Below are 27,840 nucleotides of genomic sequence, written 5' to 3'. Positions count from 1 at the left end.
CGATGAGTGCGTCGAAATGCCGGCGATTCCATTTATTAATCGTCAGCACTGGTGACGCTACACTATCGACAGGATGGGTGAATGCTACCTAGCTGGAGGTATGGCGGCCTGAGCGTACCTGGGGACGCAATGGTTAACTGGGTCTGTTGCATCTCCGTCTTATATCCGAGTCTGTGCGCTCCAACCCATTGCCTCATCTCCACCTGATCTCCGCCTTGTCCGACCTCCAGCTGTTTCGCCATTGTCAACGCGCATCGCAGTCCCTAGTTGCCATCCGTCATATGCCATGTCCGCTCCCGGCGCCGAGTGGATTAGCGACAGGTCTCGCGAGGAATCCCCAGAAGGTCACGATGGCTTGTCGCAGCGACGCACGAGCAAGAAGCGCAAAGTGTTGTCGTGCTACGCTTGTCGCAACCGCAAGATGAAGTGTGATCGCGTCTTTCCAGTATGTGGCCGATGTCAGAAAAACGACAGAGGTCACGAGTGTACATATGACCCCCGGCTACTTCAAGAGTCCCACCGTGACAGGGGCGCTGCGTCTCTTGCGCTTACAGAGCTGCCAGTCGAGAGCGAGCCCTCCTCGGACGCATCGAATGCATTACAACGAAAAGTCAAAACACAAGAGAGACGAATTGCCATTCTGGAACAGAAACTCATCAATCGAAATGGCGGTGGTAATCCCCCGCAATATGGGGAGTTTGTGCCCCATGAACCCAAGATCACAGAGGAAATCATGTTCAGAGGAAAGGGTTTCAGATCCCAGTTCAACGGCGCAACGAGTATCATGAGCATGATCTCCACGGTACAGTCCCAAGCCTGACGTCAACGTGATAGAAACTGACCACCACTAAGTATCACGAGCTACAAGCTTTCACGCGAGAGGCTTTGACCGTCGATCACTCCATCATGCGTGTCAAAACCGACTTCAAAGCCTTTCGCGATCAGAGGAAGAAGTCTGCGAAGAGGCAAGCCACTAGATGCTCTGACATCGACTCTGAAATACTCGCTATCCTTCCGGAAAAGAGCATAGTTGATACGCAGGCGGCTCTCTACTTCCAAACGTGGGAAACAAGTTATAGAATCCTGCACGGGCCGTCGTTCTGGGAGGATTATCGAAGTTACTGGGAATCAGATCGGGACGGAAAGGGACCGGTGAGCTTCGCCGTCTTGCTCGTCTTGCTCGTCGCAGCCACGAAGTGCCTTAACCCGAAAGATGATGTGTTTGTTGGTGACACGACTGCCGACAGGCAAGCGGCTCACGAGCTTATTAATTTATGCGACAGCTGGATCGCTGATCAGCCGCGCAAGCGGGTTACTTTAGCTTTGTTCCAGCTACAGTGCCTGTCGTTACTCGCGAAGCGTGTCAATTGCGTGCGCCTGAAGCAAGACTGGGTCGCATCGGGTGACCTACTGCGACTCTCCCTTGCATCTGGTCTACATCGTGATCCCTCTCTGCTCGGACATGGTACGATGACAGCTTTCGATGAGCAAATGAGGAAGCGTCTGTGGATTACCGTCATGGAGCTGGAGCTCCAGTCGTCCGTTGAGAGTGGCATTCAATCTTCGCTCTCCGGACTATACTGGGACTCGCCTATCCCTGATAATCTTGGCGATGAATCCTTTTCGCCAGATATGCAGCACATGCCGGCGGTACGTAGAAACGAACCTCGGAAGAAAGCGTTCCCTGTGAGACTGACACCGTGCAGTCCGACGAGAACTTCACATCAGCTTCGTACCTCATCGCAACTACAAAGTCACTTCCACTCCGTATCCATTTGACGCAAGTGTTAAACACCCCTTCCAGTGCTCTCGATTACGACGACGTGCTGCACTACGATGCACGGATCCGCTCTGCATTGGCCGCACTACCCGTCTGGAACGATGATCGCGCACTCGTACCTTTCGCACTCCTCCAGTTGCAGTTGCGACAGTATCTCTTATTGGTGCACAAGGCCTACGCCAGACTAGCCTGCACAGACAATCGCTACTTATACTCGTTCACAACTTGTGTAGAAACGTGCAGCTCTTTGGTCACCACGCACGATCGCCTGCTATCAAGAGGCGTTCTAGCGCTGAACAACTTCCGCAACGACGTCATCAGAGCTGGTCTGACACTTTCGCAGATTGTCTACCACAACTGCACTCTTCGAAAAGTAAAATCGTCCCGTACCCCTGCAACTGATTCTACGAATCACAGTGCAGACCATCACACTCATTTTGCAGACCTGAGTAGGCCACAGCGCTTGGCAGCCTCCGATACATGTCTAGACCTGTATCTCACGGCACTACCGCAGGAGTCGTTCCTTGCAAGAACACTATGTATATCTTCGATGGACATCCTAGAGCGAACGAGACAGATATTTGAGATCAAGGTCTTCCGGCTTGGTACAGGATACATGGAATGCTGGCTGTAAGTTATGTGTCAATAATTCACAGCAAGAATTCGCTGATTTTGGTTCTCGTATGCACAGCATGTCTGCTGCAGTAGGCATGCTACCTCCTCCATCACCTGCTACATCCATAGCCTACATCAACAACATCCACGATGACGTACTTTCAAGATGTCACAAAACGCTCGACTGGTTTACCTCGTTGGCTTTCAGAGTACTAGCTCTACAACAAGATCCCCTGAGTCGCTTGGCGTCTTCCCTTCGCAGTACCATGAGTACTAGGGAAGAGATCGTCTCGACGTCAATGACCGCTGAGAGTACACCTACCACGTCACTAGATGGGGTTTGCGTAGAAGCCAACACAAGTAATAGTACGAAAGAAACGTATGGACCATTCGATTCACTACAGGACATACAGTCAGATATGAGCGGCTGGTCATTTCCTGACTTCTGGGCGTTTGACCTTGGCGGAGACTTCTGATCTTCATACATGCAATGACTTCAGATAGACACCGCAGCTATAACTACGTCTTCGCACATGCTAGCAGGTGTATATCATCAAACACATTGCATCGCCCTAGCTTCTACTACCCTATGCTATTCCGGCGCCGTGACTCTTCGAAGTGTGCCTGTTTTCTACTCTACACATACTACAGTAGTTCTTTTTTTTTTAGGTTATGTAGAGTCTCTTTACAGGTTCTCCTATTAAGTCGTGCTTTTCGACAGTACTCTATTATCATCTTTAAGAGGTATAATGAGCAGTTACTTAAGACGCTTACAATGCTATCTAGCATTGCTATCATTAAAGGAAGCTATATAGTTGCATGTTAGAGAGCTTTGTTACGTTGTACTAACAACAACTAGTGCGACGAGCGGGATAGAGCTATATCTACCGAAAAGACACAAGCTTATTAAGGCGCACTACCACGAAGATTTTGAAGCATACAAATATTTAAAACGCCTAGACAGACTTATGTAGGGTTATCAGAGCTTGCTTTGTTATTTCCGTAGGCATTAGTCTCGTTTTAGAGCGCATGGGAATCAGCTTTCTACGCGTCACTGTGTTCACTATTTGTTGGTTAAGACCCTATCATTTGGTTCACTCACTAATGTCGCCCTAGTAATATAAATACAGGGCTTCCTCTATCTTATATAGAACAATCACGCTGTACATCTCTTCTTGCTCTATACCATGTGCAGTTCTGCGCTGCGTTTATTTTGACAATTATTCCACGACTGGGGTTAATTAGCCTTTCTGGTTTCAACAAGCCTTTGGGAAGGGAGTTCTTGTCGGGAAGCGCAGACAATCAAGAACAAATAGTACATACGTAGACGGTGGAGGGCAGTCACTGCTACATGCTTTTAAACTACGCAAAGACTGTGAAGTCGAAGGGGACAGTTCTTGTTTCGAACTATGTCGGACTTTTTTAGTGGTATGCAGTTCCGTATCAGGTAAAAATGACATGTAACAAGCTAAGCGTTCTGCACTACATCCTAGAGAATCTTATCTAATCCTGCCACGAAGGCACAGTAATCGGCTCGACACATATCATCTAAATGTGCGTTCTGGGTTCCTATTTCGTCCAGAGCGTTCTCGTCTTGTCTAGATGCCCGCACGTCTTTGTAGTTGCAGATTTCTGTCTTGTGCCGGGCAGGTACCTGGAGGCGCCCAATGACTGCGCGTGTACTTCGAGCTTCTATCTTTTCTGTTTTCTCGCGCAGAACAAAGTAAGACCCTGATCGTTCGAACAGAAGATCTTCTATTTTCATCCCATTCGGTGGAGGTGTCGGCGGCCAAAGCACAATGTTCGGCACATCTGAACGGTCAAATTTCTCGATCAGTATCTTGTATGGCAGCGGCTTTGAGGCTTGATTACCCTTCCGACCATGGCCGTATTTTCGCACAAGGTGCGGCACAAGATCATCACCTGGTAGACTTGCCGTCTTTTTCTGGCCTCGTTTTGAGATCAAGTCCTTGAATGACTTCATTTTTTTCGACGGTCTTGTAGGTATTAGTACTGCAAGCTTGAACAAGAGAACTTCGGCGAGGCAATTTAATACTGTTGGTGATGTGTTGCTGTTACAGAACAGTGTGATGCATTAGTGCATGCGCAACGTTAGCAAACACTTTGGAGCCTTCTCACAATGCTAGTCGTGAAATTGGAAGTAGCAGCGCTCCAAATTATACACTCAAACTTATTCTGGATTGAATTTGAGTCCCAATCTTTTGCCATATGCAAGGAGACGCGGAAGCAAAAGACGTGGGTTGAATAGAGTGCATGCCGGTTTAGTCCAAGTGTTGGTCTTGGGACACTGTAAAGATGAGGTTTATTGCCATCACTCGCAAGACATGTACAAGACTACTGGCCCCAGACGTCCGCTTACAAAGTTTATCATCACTTCCAAATTACTTGTGTACGCCTGTTTCATTATGCGCGTCCTTGAGACCCGTGCAATCGGTACAGTTGGAGCAACTATCGCCGTCAGTCTTTCCGTCTATCGCATTGCTTCATACGCAGAATGCGCCACTTACTTTGTGCAGTCGTTGCAATCTACACAATTGCTACAGTCTTCACAATTATCACATCCGGTACAGTTGTGGCAGCTGCTACTATCATTGCAGTCGGTGCAATTTCGACACCCCGTGCAGTCTATATTCTGGTTAGCAAATGCTCGAAGTCTGTCAAAACTTCCAAGAGTGGCGAGTGTACGAATGCAAAAGTAGCCTGACCTTTGCAATCCGTGCAGTTCTGGCCTGAATGTGAGGGGGAAAAGTCAGTGTTGTTCTTCTCGAGACATGGTTTCAAACCTACAATCCTCGCAACCTGTACAGTTGGTATTGTTACGGTTACCATTGTTTTCGTCGCTGGATACGCGAAGCGATGACTGACGACAGCCCATATTTAACGTACGTGATGGGCGAAACGACGATTGCGTGTGCAGGTAACAGGATTCCGAATGTGAATGCAGGCAAAGTGGACATGTATGTATCAGTTTTCATGGTGGGGAAAATGAGACGGCAAGAGTATGCAGCCACGACGTCATTTCTGACGCACCTGGAACAAGTGTTGGCGAGCCCGAACACAGGTATCGATCCGAACAAGGCAGGCTAGAAGTGCATAATCATGATAGACACATGTAAGCTTGGCGGAACTTGGACTAGACGTCTGCGTCCATCTTCCAACAAGTCTTTCTACCCAAGAAATCACAGTCGATATAGTGTATAGCTGCTGTGGATTGTATATAAGAAAAAACAATATTTAGCTAACATTGCTGCTGTAACCTAGAACTTCTACAGCTACATTAAGAGTGGTGCTAACCAACCACAACGCGACTAAACTCCACCCAATTCTCTTGTCCATTCGCCACTTGCGCAAAGGCACTGCAAGGAGAAGTCCAGCTAGCGTCACGAGCAGAGTGCCTCCGGAAATGACCAAGGTGGTACTCACGGCAATGTGGTAAGGTCTGAAATGAACCGACTGGTCTGGGTGCTTCTCATGGCGGTGCTCGCCCTTGGTGATGATCATGTAACATCCACTGAGGCCTACGCCGAGCAGGATATTAAGCATTGGGCCACCGAAGCAGGCTGAAAGTGCCATGATAGGAAACCCGAGCCGCGCAACAGTGATGTCGGCGACAAGATCACCAAGCGAATTGCCAACTGCGAAGATGGTCAAGCCGAGAATCGCGTCGGACATGTTGAGAATAACGCCCAAGGTACGCAAAACACCGACAACTTCATTGGCAATAGTGCTAATCCATGCAATGGCAACGGCAAATCCAAGAAAGCACAACGCGGGCCGCCAATTGGGTGCTTGATTCGAGGCAGTGGTCAAGAGGAGGAAGACAAGAAGGCAGAGTGAGACAAGCATGCTGTAAAGCGAGTGGCGAAGCAACACAACTGGGTTGTCGGGTTCGACATTTACCCAGACGACTAGTACCAAGAAAAAGGGCGCCGTAAAGATCTGGACGATCACCAGCCAGCGGTTCCATTGCGCTGGCCCGATGGATGTTGAGGTTGCCGGGAGCTGCTCGGGCGATTGCGCTACGTTGTCGGAACTTGTTATGTACACTTGCGGTGGTTGGCTGGTGGTGGTGCTGAAGGATCCACCGTCCAGCTGTCGAGGAAGGCTCGTAGACGATTTCGAGTTCGACAGGCCCGAAATGGTGGGGTCGTCTCGTGGCAAGACAAGGGATACACTGGGAGTTTGCGATCTCATGCTTGCATCACCTGGTGTAGCTGCGTGTGGCATACCGAGATCCAGGGAAAGCTGGGCATGGCCTCCGTCGTTCTCGTCTTTTTGCGGCTCGACCACCGGAAGCGTTATAGTAAGCAGGAATACAGGCAGACTTGCGACTAGCCCCAAAAGCTTATCGAAAACGTTCTTGTCACGCCAGTTGGTCAAAGTAGGAAAGAGGGTAGCAACCAGACTATGCGGGGTCGGTAGGAGTGCCGAGGGCCACCACGTGGGAACTTTTGTTGGTTCGAGCTGCCCAAAGGAATCTCGTGGGAAGTAGGTAGATTCGAGTGACACACTTGGCGAAGGCGGACGTAGACTCTGAGGTCTGGAAGTGGACTGTGCTGACCAAGGGTAATCGGTGTAAGGCGGGAATGGTATGGGTGGGGAAGTCGCATCTGGTACGGCCAGCTTCAGACTAGGCTGTTCGCGGCTATGGCCGGAGTTTGATGCCGGGCTTGATCGTAGATTCGGCGAAGGCAGGACTACACGAAGGGGCGCTCCATCCTCGGCACCTGGAGGCGCCAAATTGTTGGGTGAAAGCAGCCTATCTCTCGGTGCCGTAGGACTCGGGGCTCTAGAAGAGCGGGAGACTGGCGAAGATAACGAGATAGTTGGTGAGGGCGGCGCTTCCAACAATCCGTTGCGCTCGCTGGGAGTGGCAGACGCAAATGTTATGTCAGGCACGCATTGTCCTTGCAGGGTGCTTGGCTGTAGTTGGACATTGTCAATGTCATTGGTGGAGACAGCTCGCGCTCGGTTGCCTAGACTCTGCTGGATCTCGAGATTCGGTCGGCTCAGGTGGGGTGAGGTGGAGATGTTGGAGGCGGAAGAAGGCAGGTCAAATGGAGGCCGAGTCGCTGGACCTGTAGTCTGTCCGATGTAGGATTGCTGCTGGGCAGTAGTGTAGGTAGGGTCGTCGGAATACCGTCGCAGGCTGATTGGCATAGACTGGATGTTGCGCGACTTTTGCAGCGAGGAAAGTACGGCTCGGAACTCCAAAGCTCCTACTAAACTGGGTCGGATCGGGGTATGGGTGTTGCGCCGCGACACGCTTGGGCGGTTGACGCGCATATTGTTGGTCAACTCGCCCATCCAGCGCTCACGTTCCTCCTCGTTGTCATCGTCATGTATCGTATTGTCGCCTCCTGCGCGTTCGAGCATGGAAAAGTCGTCAGCGGAGGCGCCGTACGCTGGGGTCGCAGAAGCAGCGCTGGTTTCGTCGTCGTGGTACTCTGGAAACTCCTCCTCTTCACCGCCGGGTGTTACGTAGTGGCTCCTAACAGCGGCTGCTCGCGCGCGTCGGGCTTTCCGTAGGTTGAGCCACCAGTGCCAGGCCACAACAAAGGCGACGTAGAAGATGTAGAAGGCCACCATGCTAACGGACTCCCACAGGTGGAGTTTGCCGTCGACAATGAAGCCCATGCTAAAGGCAGCAGCAACAAGAAAGAAGCCGACGTCACGGACAAAGCTTTTGCGCGCAACCTGGAAGGGGCGGATCAGGGCCATGGAGCCCGAGACGACAGCGGTGATGAAGCAGGCAGCACCGATAAGCTCGCCGACAGCCAGACTGGCAGCGTGGGTGCGGAAGGCGGCAAAGGTGGAGAAGACATCGGGGCTGCCGTTGCCAAAGGCGAGCAGGGTCACGCCGGCCAGGCTCTCGCTCATGCCCAGCATGCGCGCTATGGTGTTGAGGTTGATGCAGAAGAAGTCGCTTGCGGCAATGCCAATGGTGCTGAAGAGGAGGGCGAGCCAGAGCGTCAGCAGGACAAAAGCGACGGGCTTCGCGTGTGGGAGGCGGCAGTAGTAGAGGGCGAGGTAGGACATGACGCCAGCCTCCTCATCGGGGCAGTTTGCGCGCACAAAGTCGCATTGGTCCAGCGCATGGTGGACGAGGCGGCACTCGGCGTCCTTGGTCGAGACGGCCCCCCTCGTGTGCAGAGCACGCCCGGCTGGGGCTTGCGACCGGGCCCATGCCAGCAGCGAAATGAGGGATATGGCGAGGATGGTGAGGGCGAAGGGGCGCGCCGAGTAGCGGGGGCGGCGCAACCGCTGGGCGTGGGCGAGGATGGTCAGGTCGTCCATGGCCGAGGCATGTTGGTTGACGAGTCGAGGAGAAGACGGGTTTTAGGCGGTGCGAGGCGTGAAGGCACAGCGGGCGGCGAGCCAGCGGAGGGCGGTGCGTGAAGCGTTTGGGCTAGCTAGTCCGGGGAACCTTGGAAATGCCGCCACTGCGCTAGCGCGTGGCGGTGCTGCCGCTGCCTGTCTGGTGATAGCGGCGGGGCAACTGTGGCGCCCAAACAAACAACAGCAACATGGCATCGACGCCAGAACGGCTGTTGCAGCACCACACCCATCGCCCAACATGGCGCGCTCCACCAAGTATACCACGGCCGCCTCGCCCCAGAAGACGCCTGTCAGGTAGGCCCCAACGCTCCGCGCGGGCGCATTGCTAGGCTAACCCGTCGCCCGCAGAGTGCCGCTCAACGACGACCGCCAGGAAAAGGCTGCCCGCCGCCATGCGCACCAACAGGCCCAGCGCGACTCGATGCGCGCCTCGACTACGACTGCGACTCCCGGACGCCGCCGCGTGTCGCTTGCCGCCGCCCACGACACGCCACGCACCCCGTCGCAAGATGGCGACGACATGCCCGATGTTACTGGCACGGCTGTTACACCGGGCACCCACATTATGCCCCTGCTGGCCAACTTCGAGGAATGGATGAAGATGGCGACGGACAACGTAGGCATGCGCACGCCCGTCGTCGCTGCTCCAAGCTAACGCCCCGCTCAGAAAATCAACGCGAACAACTCGTGGAACTTCGCCCTCATCGACTACTTCCACGAAATGTCCCTGCTCAAAGAGGGCGACGGCGTCAACTTTCAGAAGGCTAGCTGCACGCTAGACGGCTGCGTCAAGATCTACACCAGCAGAGTCGACAGCGTTGCGACCGACACGGGCAAGCTGCTCAGCGGACTCGCCGAGAATGTGGGCAAGAAGCGGAGAGGACACGGCGACGATGCTGATGGGAGCGACGAGGATGAGGGCGACGGCGAGGAGGCTGAAGCCGGAGAGCATGGCCAGAAGAAGCGCAAGAAGAGGGCTGCTCGCTCTGCAGAAGCCACGCTCGCGTCGTCCTTTGCCCAACTGCAGAACAAGAAGATGGAGCTCGAGTTCTCGGTTGATCCGCTCTTCAAAAAAGCCTCGGCCGACTTTGACGAGGGCGGGGCCAAAGGACTCCTTCTTAACCACCTGGCTATAGACGGGAGCGGCAGGATTGTCTTCGACAGCAGCGATGACGCCAACGATGCCGCCACCCAAGATTCACTCCCCACTCATGACCATCAACTGGCCCCCGACGCCATCGATGTTGACATATCCGGCCTGACTGCCAAGTACTTCCACGATCTTTCCCAGCTCGACCGGCAAGACGTGTGTCCGTCGATGAAGACGTTCGATCTCGGCGATGTGAATGGCTCTATGGACCTTCCCTTCCTCAAGGCTGCTGACAACTCCTCCGGTGAAGACGGAGCCAAGCACGGAGACGACAACGCAGGCAACCAATCAGGTCTTTTTCTCGGCGACGATAACCCCATGGAATTTGACGACGATCATGACCTGAATATGGGCGGGTTTGATCTGCCTCCAGAGACGGGCTTTGGCGAAGGCGGGGAGATCTGGGCTCGTGAGGCTATCCAGCATCCACAAGCTCGCATCCACACCATGGACCTGAATGGCGACGAGAACACAGACAGTGCCGACGCTCAGTATGGCGTGTCCATGATGCACGGCCGCGACCAAGAACAAGAGAACATCCTTAGCTATTTTGACCAAGCTCTTAAGAAGAGCTGGGCAGGGCCTGAGCATTGGCGCATCTCACGCGTCAAGCATTCCGCAAAGACAGCACCGGCGACGAAACGGAAGGAAAGGGAGCCATTCGAGATCGACTTCACAGCTCCAATGACGCAGACACTAGCAGATGTGCTCTACACGCCTGCGACATCCAACTCCGCGATATCTCTACCCAAAGCACAATGGAAGTCCAGGTCGCGCAACCTTCTCCCAGACGACAAGCACTTCAACTCCAAACAGCTGCTGCGTCTTTTCCTTAAACCCAAGGCGCGTATGGGCTCACGCAAGGGAGGACGCCGTGCACATGCACTCCATGGAGATTCAGCACGCGTGGACGAAGCATACTGGGCTCACCAGGGTCAAGAAGGCGACGGTGACGATGCACAGGGAAACTACGACGCCGACTTTTTCCAGGATGATGGTCTCCAGATACCTAGTGGCCCTCTCGACGATGACGATGTGTTTGCAGATGCGCGCGATCACTTCTCGCCGCCGCCTGACGCACCTGAAGCTACACTACCACTCGACGGCATGCAACCGGGTTCGCAGACCGACGCATTCGGTGCTCAGCTAGTGACGCAAAGCCGACGATTTCGGCCTGAATACGTCCAGTACGCAAGGGTCGCAAAGAAGGTGGACGTGAAAAGATTAAAGGACGAACTCTGGCGGGGTATCGGGTTCGATGGCGTAAGTTGTATCTAGCCGTCTTCATCTGACTCGCAAGCTCACAACCATCAGATTTCTGCGCCTCCTCAGCCCAATGTTGCCGACGATCCAGCAAACAAGGCCGTGGATGGTTCGTTGACCTTTACCGACGTTGTCAACAGCCTACAGGCCGTCTACCCAAAACAAACCCTGGCTGATATCTCCACAAGCTACTGCTTTATTTGTTTGTTGCATCTGGCCAACGAACAAGGCCTGGTCATTGAAAATCAAGAAACCTTCGAAAATTTGACGATTCGAAAAGACTTCACGGCGGACTTGGACGTTGGAGGATCGTGAGGAGATTTTGGATAGCTTGCATGAATTGTGTAATAATACAAAGAGAAAGAGAACTATTCTGCCAACAAATCCTTTCCATCAGTGGCGTCGCAACTTGGTTTTCCTGTTGGAAACCCGACGTTGCGCCCTTGTTGTGGCTGTATTAGCCTTCTTCTTGGGCTCCTCCGCGGGTTCGTCATTCGCTTTCCTCTTCCTCTTGGACGATCGAATAGGGTTTGCCAATGCCTCTTCGTACGCAATGAGATCCCTGTACCAACGGGGGTCTACCACCCGACATCGAACCTTGGCTTGAGCACCACCAGCTTCCTGTATGTCGAGCGCTCGCTCCCAATCATCGTTCTTCCACTTCTTCTTGAGCAACATTCGCAAACGCACGGGACAGGTATCCGGGCATTCCTCGTGCCCGAAGCATTTAGGCGTGCCCTCCCTGTAACCACATCGACATGTCTCGCCACCTTTGCAGTCCCGCCTACGCTGGTTGGTGCTGCTCATCTCGATCACTAGATGGGACGGGCGGAAGCAGTGACCATGTCCACAAAGGTGCGAAACATCCCATTTCCCATGACCTTTGAGAATCTGAGAGTCCATCGTAAACTTGATCCAAGGGGCGTATATGCCCAAGCTGGCCGCGATAACGTGCAAACTCAACTCGATGCCCGATAGCTAGTAGGAAGTTAACATGGCCATGTTTCAGCGCGCTTGAAAAGAATCAATGCTTACCTTTTTCATCGGGTGAGATTTCGCCCGAAAACCTGATGGATACTGAAAGTGAACTGTATCCCCCACGTGCCAACAGCCGTTAGGACCCGACACAACAGTGTTCTTGAGCAACAACTCCCAACGTTCTTCCTTAGTGAGCTGATCTAGAGCTCTCAACTTCTGGCTCTTCTGTGACTTCACACCGGGCCAGTCCGAATTGTGAAAGTTGAATGGCAATTGTAATTCTTTTAGAATCCGCTCCTCGTCTCTGCGAGTAGGCTTCTTCTTAGAAATCTCCAACTCGCAATCCGTAAACTCGATTGTGGACAGGTGTTGCTGGAGCCAGTCGTGGGAATCAGGCACAAAGCGGAGGAGCCTGAGCTTCTGGGCCTTCACCTCTTTGACGAAGTCTTCGGGCATCATCCCTAGACGAAGGGGCGGAAGGTTCTTCAGAGAGTAGCCGGTCGCTTCGTCATCCCCCACGGGCTTTGTGAGGTCTTTCCCCCTTGGGGTCGGGCCAGGACGCTTGCGCGACGTCGGAGGCTTGCGCGACTCCAAAGACTGAGTACTTCGAAGTGGCGCTAGGGGAGAGCGCCGAGACCTGATGTTGTACGCGCGCGGAGGCTTGCGCGACTCCAAAGACTGAGTACTTCGAAGTGGCGCTAGGGGAGAGCGCCGAGACCTGATGTTGTACGCGCGCGGAGGCTTGCGCGACTCCAAAGACTGAGTACTTCGAAGTGGCGCTAGGGGAGAGCGCCGAGACCTGATGTTGTACGCGCGCGGAGACTTGCGCGACTTCGGAGACTGAGGGCTTCGAAGTGGCGCTGGGGGAGAGCACCGAGACCTGAGGTTGTAAACTCTCATTGTAGGATGAGAAGAGAAGAAAGTAGAGGTTACGATAAAGTTGGGGAAAGTAGAACATTAGGACGGGACTACAGGCAAAGCTTTATAAACAGCACCAGTTTAATTGTCATAGCTGCTTACACAATGCGTCACGCCGCCATGCTGATATCGGCCCTTCAGGAACTTACCGTGCGTCGAACTGTGATAGCCAAGCCACACAGGTTCCAGCACTGCAGCATTGGCAGGGGACGGGATGTTCTCGGCTAGCAAGTCTCTCCTGAAGCTATCAGTGCTCGGGCTACTGCTTGGAGGCAACATGCAATTGGCTTCGACATTCAGTAAGGGATTGCCTTCGGTGCGGCTGCGAACGATATTGATTCTAATGCAGAGTAGATCAACAACAAGGTAACAATACATGCGGTGTTTCAGACATATCAGTGGCGTGCGTGCGTGCCTCCACTACTCCACTATCTCTGCATAGTCGCACTTGTCAGGCCGGTGGCCATCTCGCTTCAACTGCCGCTCCACCTCTTTCAAACGCTCCGGGCAGAACTCAGGACATTCCTCGTGCCCGAAGCATTTCTGGCCGCGTCCGCGTGCATGGGTACAGCCATGGCCAGAGCATCGCGATCGTCGCAAGTTGACTTGATGTGAGTCAAGCACCAGGTGGGACGGCCGAAAACAATGCGAGTGACCGCAAAGATGTGACACTTCGAACTGCTGGGGCACATCTCCCACTATCGTCGTGAACTTGAGCGCCCACCTGAAGCCCATGACATTCATAGCAAGGTGGGTGTATGCTACCTCGCCTTTCAGCTTCTCGTTGAGACATTTGCGATCGACGTGGTATACGCGGTACGCGTTGGCAGCACTCCCGAACGGGCGTTCCAAAGTCGGCGTTCCTTTCGCAACCCAACACCCTTTAGGACCCACAACTTCAGTATCTCGCGTAAGCACTTCCCAGCACTCTGGGTCTCTAATGCGCCTCGAGATCCTGAACCTTGGCGAGCCGAGTCGGTACTTGTGCTTGGTCACCAGGCCCTGGTATCGCTTCTGATTCTTTTGCTTTTGTGGCGCTATGATTCGCTCCTCCAGCAATCGGTTGGGCATGACGGTGGCCTTTCGTGGAATACGGACATGGAGCATGCGCTGTACATGGAGTGCAGGGGTGTTGTGGACTATTGGCACGTTGTCTACGGCGGGAGAATGCACCTGTGGTACATCGCGTCGGCTACCATGACTTTGGGCTGAATCGTTGACAGGTTGAGAAGCCAAGCTGTGTCGTGCATGGCTGTTTGGGATTGGACTTGATCCAGATCCAGATCCGGATCTGGTGGTTGGTGCCATTGTCTGCAGGCAAACCTTGAAAATATTGATTGAAAGTAAGAGAGGTAAATGGAAAGGCAATGAGAGCCTGCCTTTGCTGTATACTGTTGGCATCGCGATATATACGCAAAGTCAACTCTCCAAATATCATATGGCTGGAGGAGAGGGTACGAGAAGACAGGTATCATCAGCATTTCAGAACTGGTTGCGAGTTGTAGCATGATGCATGGTAACTCAAGACCGCGATGACTTTGGCGCCGCCGAATGGGATGTTCAAAAGCGAGATGCACTCGGGATGGGGCGCTGTGGAGCATCTCGAGACGCAGTTCACGAGAAGACTAATAGCCAGCGGGCAACGCACTGGGAGTTGGTGACCCGCCAGCTCGTGGGCAGCCTTGGAAATTACCACTACGATCGGCTGCTGGCTCTTCTCGTTTGTCCGGCACCAGTCGCCGTCCTTCTCCGTCTACATGGCCTGATGTGGCACAGGCGTGGTATTGCCGGGGCCTGCAAGCGACAGATCGTGTTCGGCGACAGTGACAATGTTCCGTCGCTAATACCTGCACGCCCGACAAGACAATTGTCTCACCATGTCTCGTCGAGGCTGATACTCCAGGTCGCAAATACCTTACCACCTGGGCAAGCTGGAATGCGCTCACTACCGCTTTGGCTGCGCGTGGAATCCATGGGTGTAGTTGAGCTCCAGATCAGCAGTGTCAAGACAGTCAAGTGGCTTCTTTCCTCGCTCGATGGAGTTGGCATTCCTAAACGCGCACCGCACCGTCGAGTTCATCTCCGCGTCTCCAAATTGCTGACGCCCAAACCGTTAGCGCTTCGCGTGGAGGCCGAGGTTCTTGCGCGCCAAGTCATGGCACGTTCCGCAGCCTGCAGGTAGGCCGCAGATCCTCCTGCACCGTTGAACGGAACTAACAGCTGGCCGGGAAGTGAAACCTACGCTATGCTCGAACCCGCAGCCGTTTGTTCAACTCGGCGCATAATCGGCTAGGCTGGCGTCCTACTCGAGCCTCGCAATACTTATCCGTGGTGAGTGACGAGACGTCATAAGAGGTGCCGTTCATCCGTGTGGGCCTGGCACTCGTTTTTGGCCACTGTCAGTACAGTTCTCCCCTCTGGTTCGGGTGCCTAGCGTCTATGGGGTGTACGGATCTTACAAAGAGAGTCCGAACAACACCAGGCACCCTGACTTGGGGGGGGGGACTGTACGCAGCTGTCAAACTCATAGGGGTAAAGGCAGAGCAGCCCGTGCGACCCCTGCCTGATAGGACGTGCGGAAGTGCAAATGAAGGATGAGTACATAGGAGTACATTGCACAACTGGAAGCTTGCATGTAGTGATATGACGCATCGCGCGATATGTCAGCATGGTAATTTCCTTGCTCGCGAAAGCGGAGCGAGCGTGCACCGTGTTTCTGCTTTGGCGCGCAATGGTGCCAACAGGCGCCCACCTGGGCAGGCGATGACATAGGCCCTCCTCACGTAAGTCAAGCACTACGGACCAAAAGCCCTAAACAGAAACCCGGAGGTGACATGATATCGGACCCATCGAGCCAGTCACATCTTGGACATTGAATCCACAGCTTGAGTGATCTTCTGGTAGGACGGGTCGATGTCGAGGAGGCTCTCGACGACGCGAGTGCACTTTGCTCGGCGGGCTACCTCAACCATCGATGTGACCACCCCTTCCCGCCCTGTGTCTGAAGTGGCCTCGCTTGAAAGAACCGGGCGCGTGCTGCGGTGCGAATGCCTTGATAACACGACATTGCCGCGTCTGAACAGGCAGTCTCGCTGATTTTGGCTTGCGAAGACTGGAACAAAGAAATAATGGAGACACTCAGGCACAGTGGCAGTAGATGCTGGTGTTCATTGGAGACGAGCGTGAAATCAACAAGGCGAGACGCTGCTATTCAGCAAACAAGCAAACAAATCGATCGGCTGCACGTGTGGAGACGCACATGTTCATCATCCATCAATCGCATGCGTGGGTAACTTCGGCATAATTTCTAGCATGTCATTTAGTAAGAAATGCACTGCGGGGTCAGAGTTGTGTGTCGACGCCAGGAGCCAAATGAGATGAGCTCATTATTAAAATACTACCGTTTGGTAAAGTTGCGCAGACCACGTCCTCGAGGACAAAGGCCAATGTCAGGATATGCAGGTAGTTCGGGGCTCAGATATGTCGTGTCATGAGGAAAGCCATGAGCCTACTATCAAGATAGACGCGGTTGCCTCGCTGAGAACACCACTAGTACATAGCCAGGCAATGTCATAGCCCGTTTTCATGGCAAAGACATCTTGAAGACCTCCATACCCCCTGATGATAACAAAACTCATCCCAACTGGCTCTCGGCGATTGACACGAACACGCCTTCTATTTCACCCATCTTGAGTGTCGCAAAGGGATTCGAATCGCTTGACCTGCGCTTGACTCCCGCAACGACGTTCTTCGCGACAAGCCCAGACGGTGGAGTAAGCGCCCGGGGTCGGTAAGAACTGCCCTTCTTCATGAAGTCGGCATGTTCGATGGCTGCCGCCTCTTCCGCTGTCATCTGCTCGCCGGCAACGTCATCGTCTCCAGCTTCGTCTGGAATACGGACAGGCTTCCATGCGTCGTACATTTCGCCGTCTGGGGTGTGTAACAGAAACTTGGTCTGCTTGGCTTTCCCTTCTTCGAGACGCTTGTGCAATTTATCGACCCGCTGTCTTTCAGCCTTCCTCTCCGTCTTCGTTTTGGGGGTTTCGATTCTCTTGCCCTTTGCCACTACGCTTTTCACTGTCCTGACCCTCTGCCGGGGCTGCCAGTCATGCGAGTCCTTGGCCTTCAGCGCTTGATAGTCGGCCTTGACGTCGTCGGGTATCTTGACCTTCCGCTGCTCGAGCAAACCCCAGAGGCGCTCGAGCATCTGGTGCGTTGCGGGCAACTCATCACGTAGTTCCTTGAGAGCATCTTCTTGAACAGATTGTGTCTGTCTGTCGACGCGGTTCTTACGAATCTCATTGCGGGCTTGTTGAAGGTCGCGCCGAAGAAAGGCGTTGATGCGACAGACGCGGTATCCTTCCGATGCGACCTCGGCTGCGTCTGCGCCACCTTGGAGACAATTCCTGATTCGCGCGATGTCGCTATTTTCTTCGAGTGCTAGCTGTGTGCCCTTCGTTTTTGATGGCCGATTCGCAGTGGCGGGGTCTTGCGGGATGGCCATGTTCGTAGGTAAGAGAGGGTTCGATTTGTAGTCGAATATATTCAGGTACGCAAATGTGTTCAGCCAACGTGCAATTGTGATTGTGGGGACATTAGATCTGGAATAGAAATTCGAAAAGTATGGAGCAATCGTTGCTTCCTTTGACCAAGATAACAAGCGCGTGCGGACTATAGTAAAGGAAGCGGGACAATTCCACGGTCACCGCGACCTTCCGCCGGTCTTTCACTTTGACGTCATGACGGCTGTATCGCCAAAACAGCAGCACCAGGCAGCAGCGAACATTTTTACGTACACCGCAACAGGTTGCCTGAGGAGGGTGCAGGCCATGTCTACGGAACAATACAGCGTTCAACATGAGTTCGTCGAGCACAACACCGCCAGGCCAAGCGCCTGCATCCATCACCCCATCCGCTAATGCAGGAACCAAGAATTATGCCGGTGCTTCGGTAGTGTGCTCAGCTGACGATGCCCGGGTCCCAATTGTACGTCGCTTCTCATGTACTTCAGCTGGTTTGACCACGAAGCCAGCTCACGCATACCTGTTGCAAAGTACAGCTTGCGTAGCAGCTCTGATAGCCGCCTAATCTCGCGGGAGATGTAGTAAGATTCAGGGCCATGTTGGTCGAAACCACGCTTGTAGTGGTAGTGGATGTCCTGGTAAGCTTCCAGGACGTGGTCAAAGTAGGGAGGCGCCATCATCCCCAGCTCAAACAGACCTTCCTCTAGACTTGGCTGTAGATGGTCAGACGGGCGCGGTGAGGGGTCAGGTGGCCAGCGTGTAGCGTACAATCTTGTCATGAGAGACACAAAATTCGCAACATGGCCCTACTGCGAGCTCTGAAAATGCCCATCGAGGAACGCGCGACCTTCGAGACGATCGTCTACTGGTATAGCGGTACGGATAAGCCTCTGGGAAGAAGTCCAAGCCATGTGACCACGACGGATATGTTGGGTATGGCATTTCGCGCTCTTCTGTTGGCGATGCCCCGCACCGCGCGGTTGGCTCGGGAGGGGTGATGCGGGAACTGTGGAAAGGGAGAGATGGCCATTGATGTGCACTGGGTGTGAGGCCTTTATGCTACCAGGTTTTCCGATTGCCCACGTCGTACGCTTAGTACCAGCCCTGCTTCTTGCACCACCCGTAGGACCGTGGAGTGCCAAGAGCACCCCAATGGTACAAACGCAGTGGCAGTGGAGCGGTGGCGACCATATTCTGCGCGTCTTTCCGGGATCACTAGATGTGCACCAGACATTAAACGGGGGTTCTTAGCAAACAAGTCGACAGAATCAGGGTGACACACTGAGCGCTGTCCGACCGACGCTGGATCGCTACGACAGTACATGATGGAAGACTGCCGGTGACTTGCTGGTCTCGCCTGGTGTGTGCTTGCCGTGAAGCCTCAGCCCGGATGGGCCTAGGTGGTGCTGAATGCGGGCGTGGCACTAGGCCAACCTTGGGGCACTTAACGCGATATCGCGTCGCGCGTGCCTGTCGCGTACCTAGGTAGCTCCTTCCATCACTGTGCTTCGCAACTTCCACAACCACGCATCACACCTTGCCGCCGCACAACACGATGGCGCCTACCGTCCTTGGAAAGAGAACGCGTAGTTCTGCACGCATCGACGACGGGACGTCCCTGACGCGCTCTGCAGAATCCAAGCTCCACCTCGCAACACGCGCAAAACGGAGGACGCAGTTCGTGATACACGATGAGGGCGAGATTGAGAACCCCTTCGTCACCCCGAAGAAGCAGCATGTGGACGAGCCCGGAGACAAGGCGGCGGCGAGACGCGGAAGGAAGGCGCGCACGAGTCCTGCCCAAGAAAACTCTCCGCAGAAGGCGCTCGTCGACCTGCCAGACAAGTTCGCGCCTACCCCCTCGACGCCCAGGCATCGCGACACACTTGCCGGCAAAGTGGCCGTTACACCCAGACACCGACTCATCATCGCCGGCCGGCCGCTGACGCCTCGCACTCCCCACACCCCAGGCACTCCGCGCAGCACCGCGCCCACCATCTACCACGAAGCGCGCCAGGTCTTCGCAAGAGGCTCTGCCCCCACCGCGCTGTTCGGCCGCGACACCGAGAGGAGGGAGCTCGCGGCCTTCATCACAAGCCGAACCAAGGCCAAGACCTCAGGCTGCATCTACGTCTCGGGCCCGCCCGGCACCGGCAAGAGCGCTTTTGTCAACGATGTCTGCCGCACCGTCTCCGCGGACGAGTCTGTCAGAACCGGCTACATCAACTGCATGAGCGTGAAGAACGCTACAGACCTGTACAGGACGCTGCTCGAAGACTTTGTCGACATCACCGAAGTTGCAGAGGGCGACGAGATGGAAGCGCTGCGGACCGTCTTCATGCAGCGACAGACGTCGTATGTTGTTACCCTCGACGAAGTGGACCACCTGCTCGAGCTCGACGTCGAGCTCTTCTACAACATCTTCGAGTGGTCACTACAAAAGGCATCGGGGCTGGTGCTGGTCGGCATTGCCAACGCGCTGGATCTCACGGATCGCTTTCTCCCGCGACTCAAGGCCCGCGGTCTCAAGCCACAGCTACTGCCTTTCCTCCCATACAATGCCGCCCAAATCTCCTCCGTCATCACTGCCAAACTCAAAGCCCTTCTCCCAGCCGGCTCAACACAGCTGCCCTTCATCCACCCAACCGCCATTGTGTTCCTCTCCAAAAAGGTAGCCGCCCAGTCCGGCGACCTGCGCAAAGCCTTTGACATCTGCCGGCGAGCAATCGACCTCGTCGAAGCCGACACGCGCGACCGACACGCGAAAAAAGCCACAGAAATCACACCATCTCCCACGCCTTCGCCCTCGAAAACACCGCTTGTAGAGAACATCAACTTCTCCTCCCCGGCCATCCGCTCTCCCGCCAAAACCAAAGACCTAAACAGCGTCATCGCGGCTTCCCTCGCCTCGCTCACCGTCGAAACTGCACCGCGCGCCACCATTGCCCACATGGCCAGAATCACAGCAGCTGTCTTCAGCAACGGCACCAGCCAACGCCTGCGGAACCTCAATCTGCAACAAAAAGCCGTTCTCTGCTCACTCTCTGCTATTGAGAAGAAGAAGCGCGCCACTGCCGCCGATAGCATCTTGGCCACACCTTCCCGATCCCACACTACATCCCCTAGCATCAAGGAACTCTTCGAAGCCTACACCGTGCTATGCAGACGAGAAAACATACTGCATCCTCTGACGAGCACAGAGTTCAGAGACATTGTGAGCAGTCTGGAAACACTCTCGCTTGTCTCAGCGGTGGAGGGCAAAGCAGGGTCGCTGGATGTTGGCGCTGGCACGCCGAGCCGGAGAGGCAGGGGCAAAGCCTTCCCCGGGGTTGCGGTAGAGGATCGCAGGGTTGCTAGTGTTGTTGGAGAAAAGGAGTTGGCGGATTCACTCGTAGGACCTGGAGCAGGTATTCTCAAGGGGATTCTTGAGGGGAACTAGACGTGTGCAGGGAAGTTTTGTCATGATTGTGGACTGAGGGTAGGCTTTGCACCGGTTCTTGTGATACCCTCGATTGAGGCTCTATAGGTGCTGGTTCTGGAAAGCGCAGCATTGGGTGTTGGGTTCGCATCATAGCTTGTATCACGAGCCTGGTAGTTTAGCGTAGCATAGCGGTCTTTGTCTCATAGTACACCACAATCCAGTGCGTTCTCGACCAAACGCTTTTGCATCTGCTGCTGTGTATGATCCATGAGGCCCACGAGGCGGGAGACAACACGACGGGTCAATCAAGTGTGCTCTCTAGCGCTGCTTTCTAACTACAACAGTGGTTTGACGCATAGTATACTCTACTTTCACAACGTCTTCTCTCTCATATGTCATGGTATCATTCATCCCCACTACAGGCCACCACTGCAACTTTTGCATTCCACCCTCACGATTCAGACCCTCAAACCTTAACGCCCCCTCCCTCCACTGCATCCTCCTTTCCCACGCCACTCTGCCCCTCTTCCTCTTCCTCTGCAGCGTCTTCTTTGTCCTGCCTCAGCGTGCTCGTTGGCACCTCGCTCTCCATGCCTGCCTTGCGAAACACAGCCTGCATCCAGCACCTATACATTTTCAGCCTCCTCTGCCTGTTGACCAGCATCCGTCGGTCGACGCCAATGTGCGCAATTTCAAAACCCGGCCTGGGAGTGTCCAGATCGTTGACGTCATCGTGGCTCTGCTCTCTCGTCTGCATGCCAGGATCGTGGAGAGACAGACTCTCCATCTTATCCGCGATGACACCCTCGGCCTCGGTTTGGGATATGGTGGTGTCCGCCACGTTGCCAATGGTAGTATCGCGTTTTCTGGCGCCGCCCCAGATATCCTCGAGTTCAGACTGCTCGAAGAAATAGACGCGCGTACCGTCGCCGCGGACGTAGAAGTTTTCCTCCATGTAACGGCCTTTTTTGAAGCGGACTTGGGCGAGGTCGCCGCGGCCGTAGTCGCGGAAGAGGACTTGGCCGCCCGGCTTGAGAACCCGCCAGATGTTGCGGACGGCTTGGTCCCACTGCTTGGGACTCAGCGCGCTGAAGATGAAGATCATGAGCACAACGTCTACGCTGCCTTCAGCCAGACCTGGGGGGAGCCCGCCGTTCTCCGAGTCGGGAGCGGCGGCCACGTCCCAGACGTCAGCTTGTATGCGCTCCGGGTCGTAGAGTTCGTGGTTGCGGATGAGCTCGACTGCCTTTTTGGAGAAGTCGCACGCGTGTATCTTCAGCCGCTGGTTCCGACTTCTCTGCAGGATGGGAAAGGCGCTGTTCCCTGCCCCGGCGCCGACCTCCAACAGCGTAGCCTCTGGCCCATCCTCGGCGCCCACTTCTTCTAGAATAGGAAACTCCTGTGCCAGCCATTTGCGGTTCTTGAAGAAGTTGGTCTTGTTGTTTTTGTAGAACTGGTTCCACCACTTCTCGGGCTGTGCGTTGTAGCGTTTGCGATCAAAGTCGGAAACCGGCTCTTGCCGTTGTCTGGAATACTGTTCTTCTGAAAAGGCGAGGTAGTTGGAGTCGACGGTTACGTGGTCCCAGGCGTTGAACTCGAAGATGTTGTCGCCTTCCTCCAGGTAGCGCGAACCGAACGCAAAGGGATCGCTGCGCTTCTGATTGTTGTCTGGGTCGTGGGAGCGAGACGGTGGGGCGCGCACGGGTTGTAGAGAAGCAGGCACTCCATAAGCGTCGTTCTCGGCGGAGTCGAGGGCGGCTGGCGATGTGGCCGTCAGAGCCTCTGGTGGCGGCGTGCAAGCTGGAGTATGCGGAACAGGATCGACTGTGACTGCGAAGCGCATGTGCTCCATTGCTTTGGAGAGTTGCTGTTTCGGTTGTGGTTTCCTGGACATGGTGTTGTCTGTCTGGAATCTCGAGTCGCCGGCATCGTGGACACTCGCGCCACTGGCAGTTCCCGCGTGTGCACCGTTCATGCTGTCCGTCTTCGCAGCCATCTCGGACTCCTGACAAAGTCGCGTAAGCGGGGAATCTTGCAACTCATGGAGGGGAAATTTCGAGCGCTAGCGCCCAAAGGAGTTTGGTTCAGCCCTGGAGGTCCCTGACAGCCTTGGAGATCCCATGCGTCATGCAGAGCCGCAGCCGCATCAATATCTTCTCTAGGGCTAGCGCGGATCTGCGTCAACTGGTGTGCCATCTGGAGCGTGATGCGCTCATGGGCTCTGGGCTCTCAAACCGCTCAGCCACCATGTCGAGGTGACACCGATCAAACTCTGCACATACACAACTCCACCATATATCGACGCTTGGCCAACCCGTAATGGCATCCCTGCGATTCACCCGTCCAACGACACGCTGCGCGCGCCCACGCCAACCCCCCTCGCAGCGGCGGACCTTCCTGCCCAACCCCTTCGAAGCCCTGAACTCCGCGCTGCCTTCTTCGTCGTCGCCGCCACAGATCCTGACCGCCGTGCGAACTCTGCCCTACCCCTCGGCCCCCGTCTACTCCATAATAGCCGACGTGCCCAACTACCAGCACTTCTTGCCTTACTGCCAGCGCAGCGACATAACCAAGTGGTCTGCACCGGACAAGGTCTACGGCCGGCGCTGGCCATCCGAGGGCACCCTGACCAGCGGCTTTGGCGGCATAACCGAGAGTTTCGTGAGCAGGGTGTACTGCATACCGGGGCGCTATGTGGAGAGTGTGGGCGGGAATACCGAGACGAGTTTGAAGACGGAGGATATCGCGCATCACCTCGACGGCGGCCAGCAGGCGGCGGAGCGAAGGGAAGGCGAGAACGGCCTGCTTACCCACCTGCGGAGTAAGTGGACTGTTGAGGCTATACAGAACGACCAGACACAGGTCAGTCTGGCAGTCGAGTTTGCGTTTGCGAACCCCATGTATGCCGCTCTGAGTGGGGGCGTCGCGCCCAAGGTGGCAGAGTTCATGATCAAGGCTTTCGAGAAGAGGGTCCAAGAGCTGCTGACGAACAACCCCGACATGGTCAGGGCGAGTCTAGCGGAACTGGATGGTAGTCGCTTGAAGAGGTAGCCATCACAGTCAATCCATGAGCAAACGAGTCACGTTTAAGTCCAGCGTTGATTGCTAATACCCCCACCTACCCCCTGACTACTTCATGCTCTCGAAATACTTCCTGAACCGTGGCTCATGCTCCAGGTCGCAGGCCAACACCGCCTCGTAACAAGCCATAAGCAGTTGCGGAAATTTGACCGTCCAATACCTGAGATAACCGCTCGGCAAAGGCCCCACCTTTGCTTTGATTGCATCGTCCATATCCTCATAGTGATTCTTCTTATTCCTGAGCGCCCTCAACAAATCCAGCATCTTGTCGCCTGTGTATTTGCGCTGTTTCCCGAGCGAGTTGATGAAGCCCTGATCGAGCTTGGCGAGAAAGTTGCGTCTGTGGTCGAGCACGTCTTGCGAGGCTTCTTCGAGCACCGACAGGTGGGCAGATGGCGGGTCCCGAGGTTCACGTTCCCAATGATCGGAGCAGTCGCACAGGAAATCAAGGCGCTTCTGATCATCCCAGAAAAAGGGATGGTTCATCACTTGGAAGGCGTTGGGACGGTCTTCAGGCCTGGGTCGCAGCATCCAGTGGATGAGGCGATGTGGCTCCACAGAGTCTGCACCGAGAAGCAGGCGATCGAGGTTCGACTTCTCCTTCTTGATGTTGTATTCACGGATCTGCATCCAGCCTTCTTCGTCGTCAAAGGGATGGCAGCCGCCGGTGAGCACGTAGTAAAACACGCAACCGAGAGAGAAGATGTCGACGGCCCGCTTCACGCCTTGGGCGACTGGGTCCGTGGAGCTCGACGAGTCGCGAGAGAAGCCCTGCGAGCTGCCGTTGGCTAGTTCCTTGGGCTGCGAGATGAGCTCAGGCGCTTTCCAGCCAACAGTGCCTGCATTGCCCGTCGTTCCGACAAGGGTACTAACGTTATCGGGCAGCGTCTTACAGAGTCCGAAGTCAGAGATGACGAGCCGTACATCGTCCTTGGACGTGATCAACGGCTGTGCGATGAGTATGTTCTGGGGCTTGATGTCGCGGTGGATGATGCGAAGATGATGAAGATGATTCAATCCAGCGGCCAGTTGGTACAGACAAGCGGCAGCTTTGCCGCTGATCTTGTTCACCAGGCGCTGATGGCTTTCGGAGAGTTCCTCGCCTGGACGGCCGTCTTTGTAAAGGTCGAACAGGCTGGCCTGGCAGAGTTCGACGGCGATGTAGAGGAAGTTTTCATCCCTCTCGTCGTCAAAGTAACGGATGACGTTCGGGTGGGGATCGCTGTTCTGCAGAAGCTTTACTTCTTGCTCCGCGAGTCCAAAGTATTGCGGTAGCATGCGCTTGACAGCCACCTTGACCTCCTGAAGCGGCGTTAGCACAAGAAATTGAGAGCGAACGGAGATTCAGCGTACCTTCCATTTACCCTCAAAGACAAACGTTCCTCCGCTCCCGTTGCCAAGGAGTCGGTCTTGGTCTATTGTCAACTTGCCGATCCGCTTGATCTCGGATACGTTCTGCACGTCGCCGCCGCTGACAGTGAGCTCATCTGGCTGCAGGCTCGGTCCTACCTCGAGCTGCTTGGCTGCATCTACAATTCGATTGACCTCGTCTTCCTCTTTCTGTTGGTTCTTGCTGAGTTTACGTCCGCCACGTCTGCCTCGGTGTGCTTTCTTCTTCTTGGGAGTCGTGGGCGCGGCTGAGGAATCCTGAGAAACATCATCGGTACTGCTAGTCATCGGTTGAGCGTCCACGTTGAGCGGAGTGCCAGGCAGGACCTCGTCTTCGGCAGGGGGGCTACGTTCGACAGTTGTGGTCCTGGAAAGGGGCGCGAGATCTTCGTCTTCGTCGTCTGGGACGTCAAAAGTCACCTTCTTCTCCTTGACCTCCTCAGCAACGGGTGCGGCAATGTCAGCTTTCGCTACAGTTCCCACCATCGGCTTCTCGGAAACGAGGTTCTCGTCGACTATGAGAGGTAGCGCCTCTTCTTCTACAGATTGTACTTGCGGCTCGGCAGAGGCGGGCACAGGAGCGGGAGGCAACTTGGCCTTGGCCGAATGCAATAGTCTCTTCAGGTGGCTCAGACATGATTCGCGTAGTGTTGGTTTCACGGAAGCACCAACGAATAGGCCAGCTGCAAGGAAAAAGACCAAAAGCTTCATCGAGGCCATTCTGTCCTGCGTCTGGGCTGTCGCGTCTATGGTCGGTGGTTGGTGCTGCTCACGGTGCGACGTCTCCGGCTGATTGGACACGGCCTGGTCGTTCAACGTTGGGTAGTACGTCGTGGCAGGAATGCCTGGCAGCTGTGCCTGCTGGCTGGGAATCCGGTAGTCTAGCCTGTGAACACCGACGAGGCTGCTCTTGTCCGGCAGCAGGTAGGCCGAGTCCCAGTCGTAGGATACTTGATCCTGCTTGTAGCAAGAGGCGTCCGGTGCACCGTCGGTGACTGCGGGGTAGTTGACTTCGGACAGGGCATACCAGGCGCCGGACTCGGTGGTGTTGAGCAGGACGTGGTTGGCTTTGTCTTCGGAGAAGATGGGGCCGGCTGGCTGTGGGAGCAGAACGAGGGGCGGCTCGCTGGATTGGTCGTTCAGGGGGCGGGCAACGTCGAAGACACGGGCGACAGGGTAGGGCAGGCGTTGGCGGTAGAGGGGGCGCTGGTGGGATCGCGGGCGCTTGTAGTCGAAGGCGATGACTTCGCCGTTGTACATGGTGTAGATGTACTGCTTGTCCAGGGTCTGGTCGTACTGGGACTGCAGGTCCTTGTCTCTGCTGTTGGGATTCCACTCTGCATACTTGAGGGTGCAGATGAGCTCGTTGGTCTTCTTGTTGTGGATGGTGATGGTGTACTGGGTCTGGCCAATGTCGATGACGCCGCGGCAGTCGCGCTCGCGCGTGGTGAAGAAGTTCTTGGAGTCGGGGGCGCAGCTGTCGTCGTAGGGGAAGTTGCCGCCCGGGGTGAAGCTCTGCTTGACAATGCCCGAGGCGGCGTCGACGAGGAGCATAAACGTCTTCTTCTCGACGTTGTAGACGACGGGGAGGTCCGGGTCGTCGCTCGAGTAGGGGGCGCTCTCGGCGAGCTGCTTGACGGTGACGCCCAGGTGCTGGAGCTGGGGGTGGGGCCCGGGGGTGAGGAGGTACAGGGCGCCGTCCTCGCGGGGCTCGACGATCCACACAAAGGACTGGTGCTGGGGGCCGGGGCGGTCTTCCGAGACGTTGTAGATGGTCTCGAGCATGGGGCGGCCGCTCAGCTCCCAGATCTCCTCCCCGTTGTAGCGGTCGCGTGCGTGCATGTGGCCGTCGACGGTCGCCAGGAGAACAAAGTCCTCGACTTCCCAATCGTGCAGAGAGCGCGCACTGGGGACGAGGCCCCCCGAGGCAGCGTGTCTGGCAGGATGGGCTCTGACAGCGCTGATGGCTGGAGCAGAAGGAACTTTGGTAGCTACGGCGCGCACGTTCTGGTCGTTCAAGGGCGTGTAGGCAGGGCGGCCGGGGGCGTCGCCTACCGTGTCTTTGCGGCTGGCCTGGCCGTGGTGGGGTGCGAGCATGTGCACCTCGGCGCGGGCAGACGTCTGGTGCACATGGCGGTCGAGTGGATGCTGCTGCTGAGCGGCCACAAGCGTGACGAGGACGAGGGCGAGCGTCGTGAGTGTCGAGCCAGCTCCGGGCGGCCGGCGCGGGCGTGGCATGGCACGGCGAGGGTCCTGCGTCGATGGAGCGGAAGCCTAGGCAAGGCGGCGAGGGCGAGCGAGATGGAGCATCCGTGGGTGCCGATGGGCGTGGGCAGGAGGAGGAGCAGTGTCCGCTGCCGTG

At 55.3% G+C, this 27,840-nt stretch overlaps 8 protein-coding genes across 8 annotated transcripts; 4 read left to right on the top strand and 4 right to left on the bottom strand.

Annotated features, from left to right (window-relative positions):
• Positions 1–421: 421 nt before the first annotated feature.
• Positions 422–2,414, top strand: J4E92_010597 (uncharacterized protein; the record flags this gene model as incomplete). The annotated part of the gene is made up of 3 exons (XM_051501934.1): positions 422–802; positions 853–1,650; positions 1,707–2,414. The coding sequence occupies 3 exons, from the start codon at positions 422–424 to the stop codon at positions 2,412–2,414; spliced, it is 1,887 nt and encodes a 628-aa protein (XP_051347836.1).
• A 3,236-nt stretch (positions 2,415–5,650) lies between these two features.
• On the bottom strand, positions 5,651–8,713 carry J4E92_010596 (uncharacterized protein; the record flags this gene model as incomplete). The annotated part of the gene is made up of 1 exon (XM_051501933.1): positions 5,651–8,713. The coding sequence occupies one exon, from the start codon at positions 8,711–8,713 to the stop codon at positions 5,651–5,653; it is 3,063 nt and encodes a 1,020-aa protein (XP_051347835.1).
• A 280-nt stretch (positions 8,714–8,993) lies between these two features.
• On the top strand, positions 8,994–11,483 carry J4E92_010595 (uncharacterized protein; the record flags this gene model as incomplete). The annotated part of the gene is made up of 4 exons (XM_051501932.1): positions 8,994–9,049; positions 9,104–9,371; positions 9,423–11,168; positions 11,220–11,483. The coding sequence occupies 4 exons, from the start codon at positions 8,994–8,996 to the stop codon at positions 11,481–11,483; spliced, it is 2,334 nt and encodes a 777-aa protein (XP_051347834.1).
• Positions 11,484–16,698: 5,215 nt separating this feature from the next.
• J4E92_010594 (uncharacterized protein) lies at positions 16,699–17,805 on the bottom strand (the record flags this gene model as incomplete). Its single annotated transcript, XM_051501931.1, has 2 exons — positions 16,699–17,665; positions 17,801–17,805. The coding sequence occupies 2 exons, from the start codon at positions 17,803–17,805 to the stop codon at positions 16,699–16,701; spliced, it is 972 nt and encodes a 323-aa protein (XP_051347833.1).
• A 1,337-nt stretch (positions 17,806–19,142) lies between these two features.
• Positions 19,143–21,026, top strand: J4E92_010593 (uncharacterized protein; the record flags this gene model as incomplete). Its single annotated transcript, XM_051501930.1, has 1 exon — positions 19,143–21,026. One exon carries the CDS (start codon positions 19,143–19,145, stop codon positions 21,024–21,026), a length of 1,884 nt encoding a protein of 627 aa, XP_051347832.1.
• A 448-nt stretch (positions 21,027–21,474) lies between these two features.
• J4E92_010592 (uncharacterized protein) lies at positions 21,475–23,004 on the bottom strand (the record flags this gene model as incomplete). Its single annotated transcript, XM_051501929.1, has 1 exon — positions 21,475–23,004. The coding sequence occupies one exon, from the start codon at positions 23,002–23,004 to the stop codon at positions 21,475–21,477; it is 1,530 nt and encodes a 509-aa protein (XP_051347831.1).
• Positions 23,005–23,327: 323 nt separating this feature from the next.
• On the top strand, positions 23,328–24,059 carry J4E92_010591 (uncharacterized protein; the record flags this gene model as incomplete). The annotated part of the gene is made up of 1 exon (XM_051501928.1): positions 23,328–24,059. One exon carries the CDS (start codon positions 23,328–23,330, stop codon positions 24,057–24,059), a length of 732 nt encoding a protein of 243 aa, XP_051347830.1.
• A 78-nt stretch (positions 24,060–24,137) lies between these two features.
• J4E92_010590 (uncharacterized protein) lies at positions 24,138–27,716 on the bottom strand (the record flags this gene model as incomplete). The annotated part of the gene is made up of 2 exons (XM_051501927.1): positions 24,138–25,391; positions 25,443–27,716. 2 exons carry the CDS (start codon positions 27,714–27,716, stop codon positions 24,138–24,140), a joined length of 3,528 nt encoding a protein of 1,175 aa, XP_051347829.1.
• Between the last annotated feature and the right edge of the window lie 124 nt (positions 27,717–27,840).

Source organism: Alternaria infectoria (genome assembly GCF_024043175.1).
Source record: "Alternaria infectoria strain BMP 0036 chromosome Unknown scaffold_39, whole genome shotgun sequence".
NCBI classification, from domain to species: Eukaryota; Fungi; Ascomycota; class Dothideomycetes; order Pleosporales; family Pleosporaceae; genus Alternaria; species Alternaria infectoria.
The sequence above is the reverse complement of the archived record's forward strand: the minus strand, read 5'-3'. Positions and strand labels throughout refer to the sequence as shown.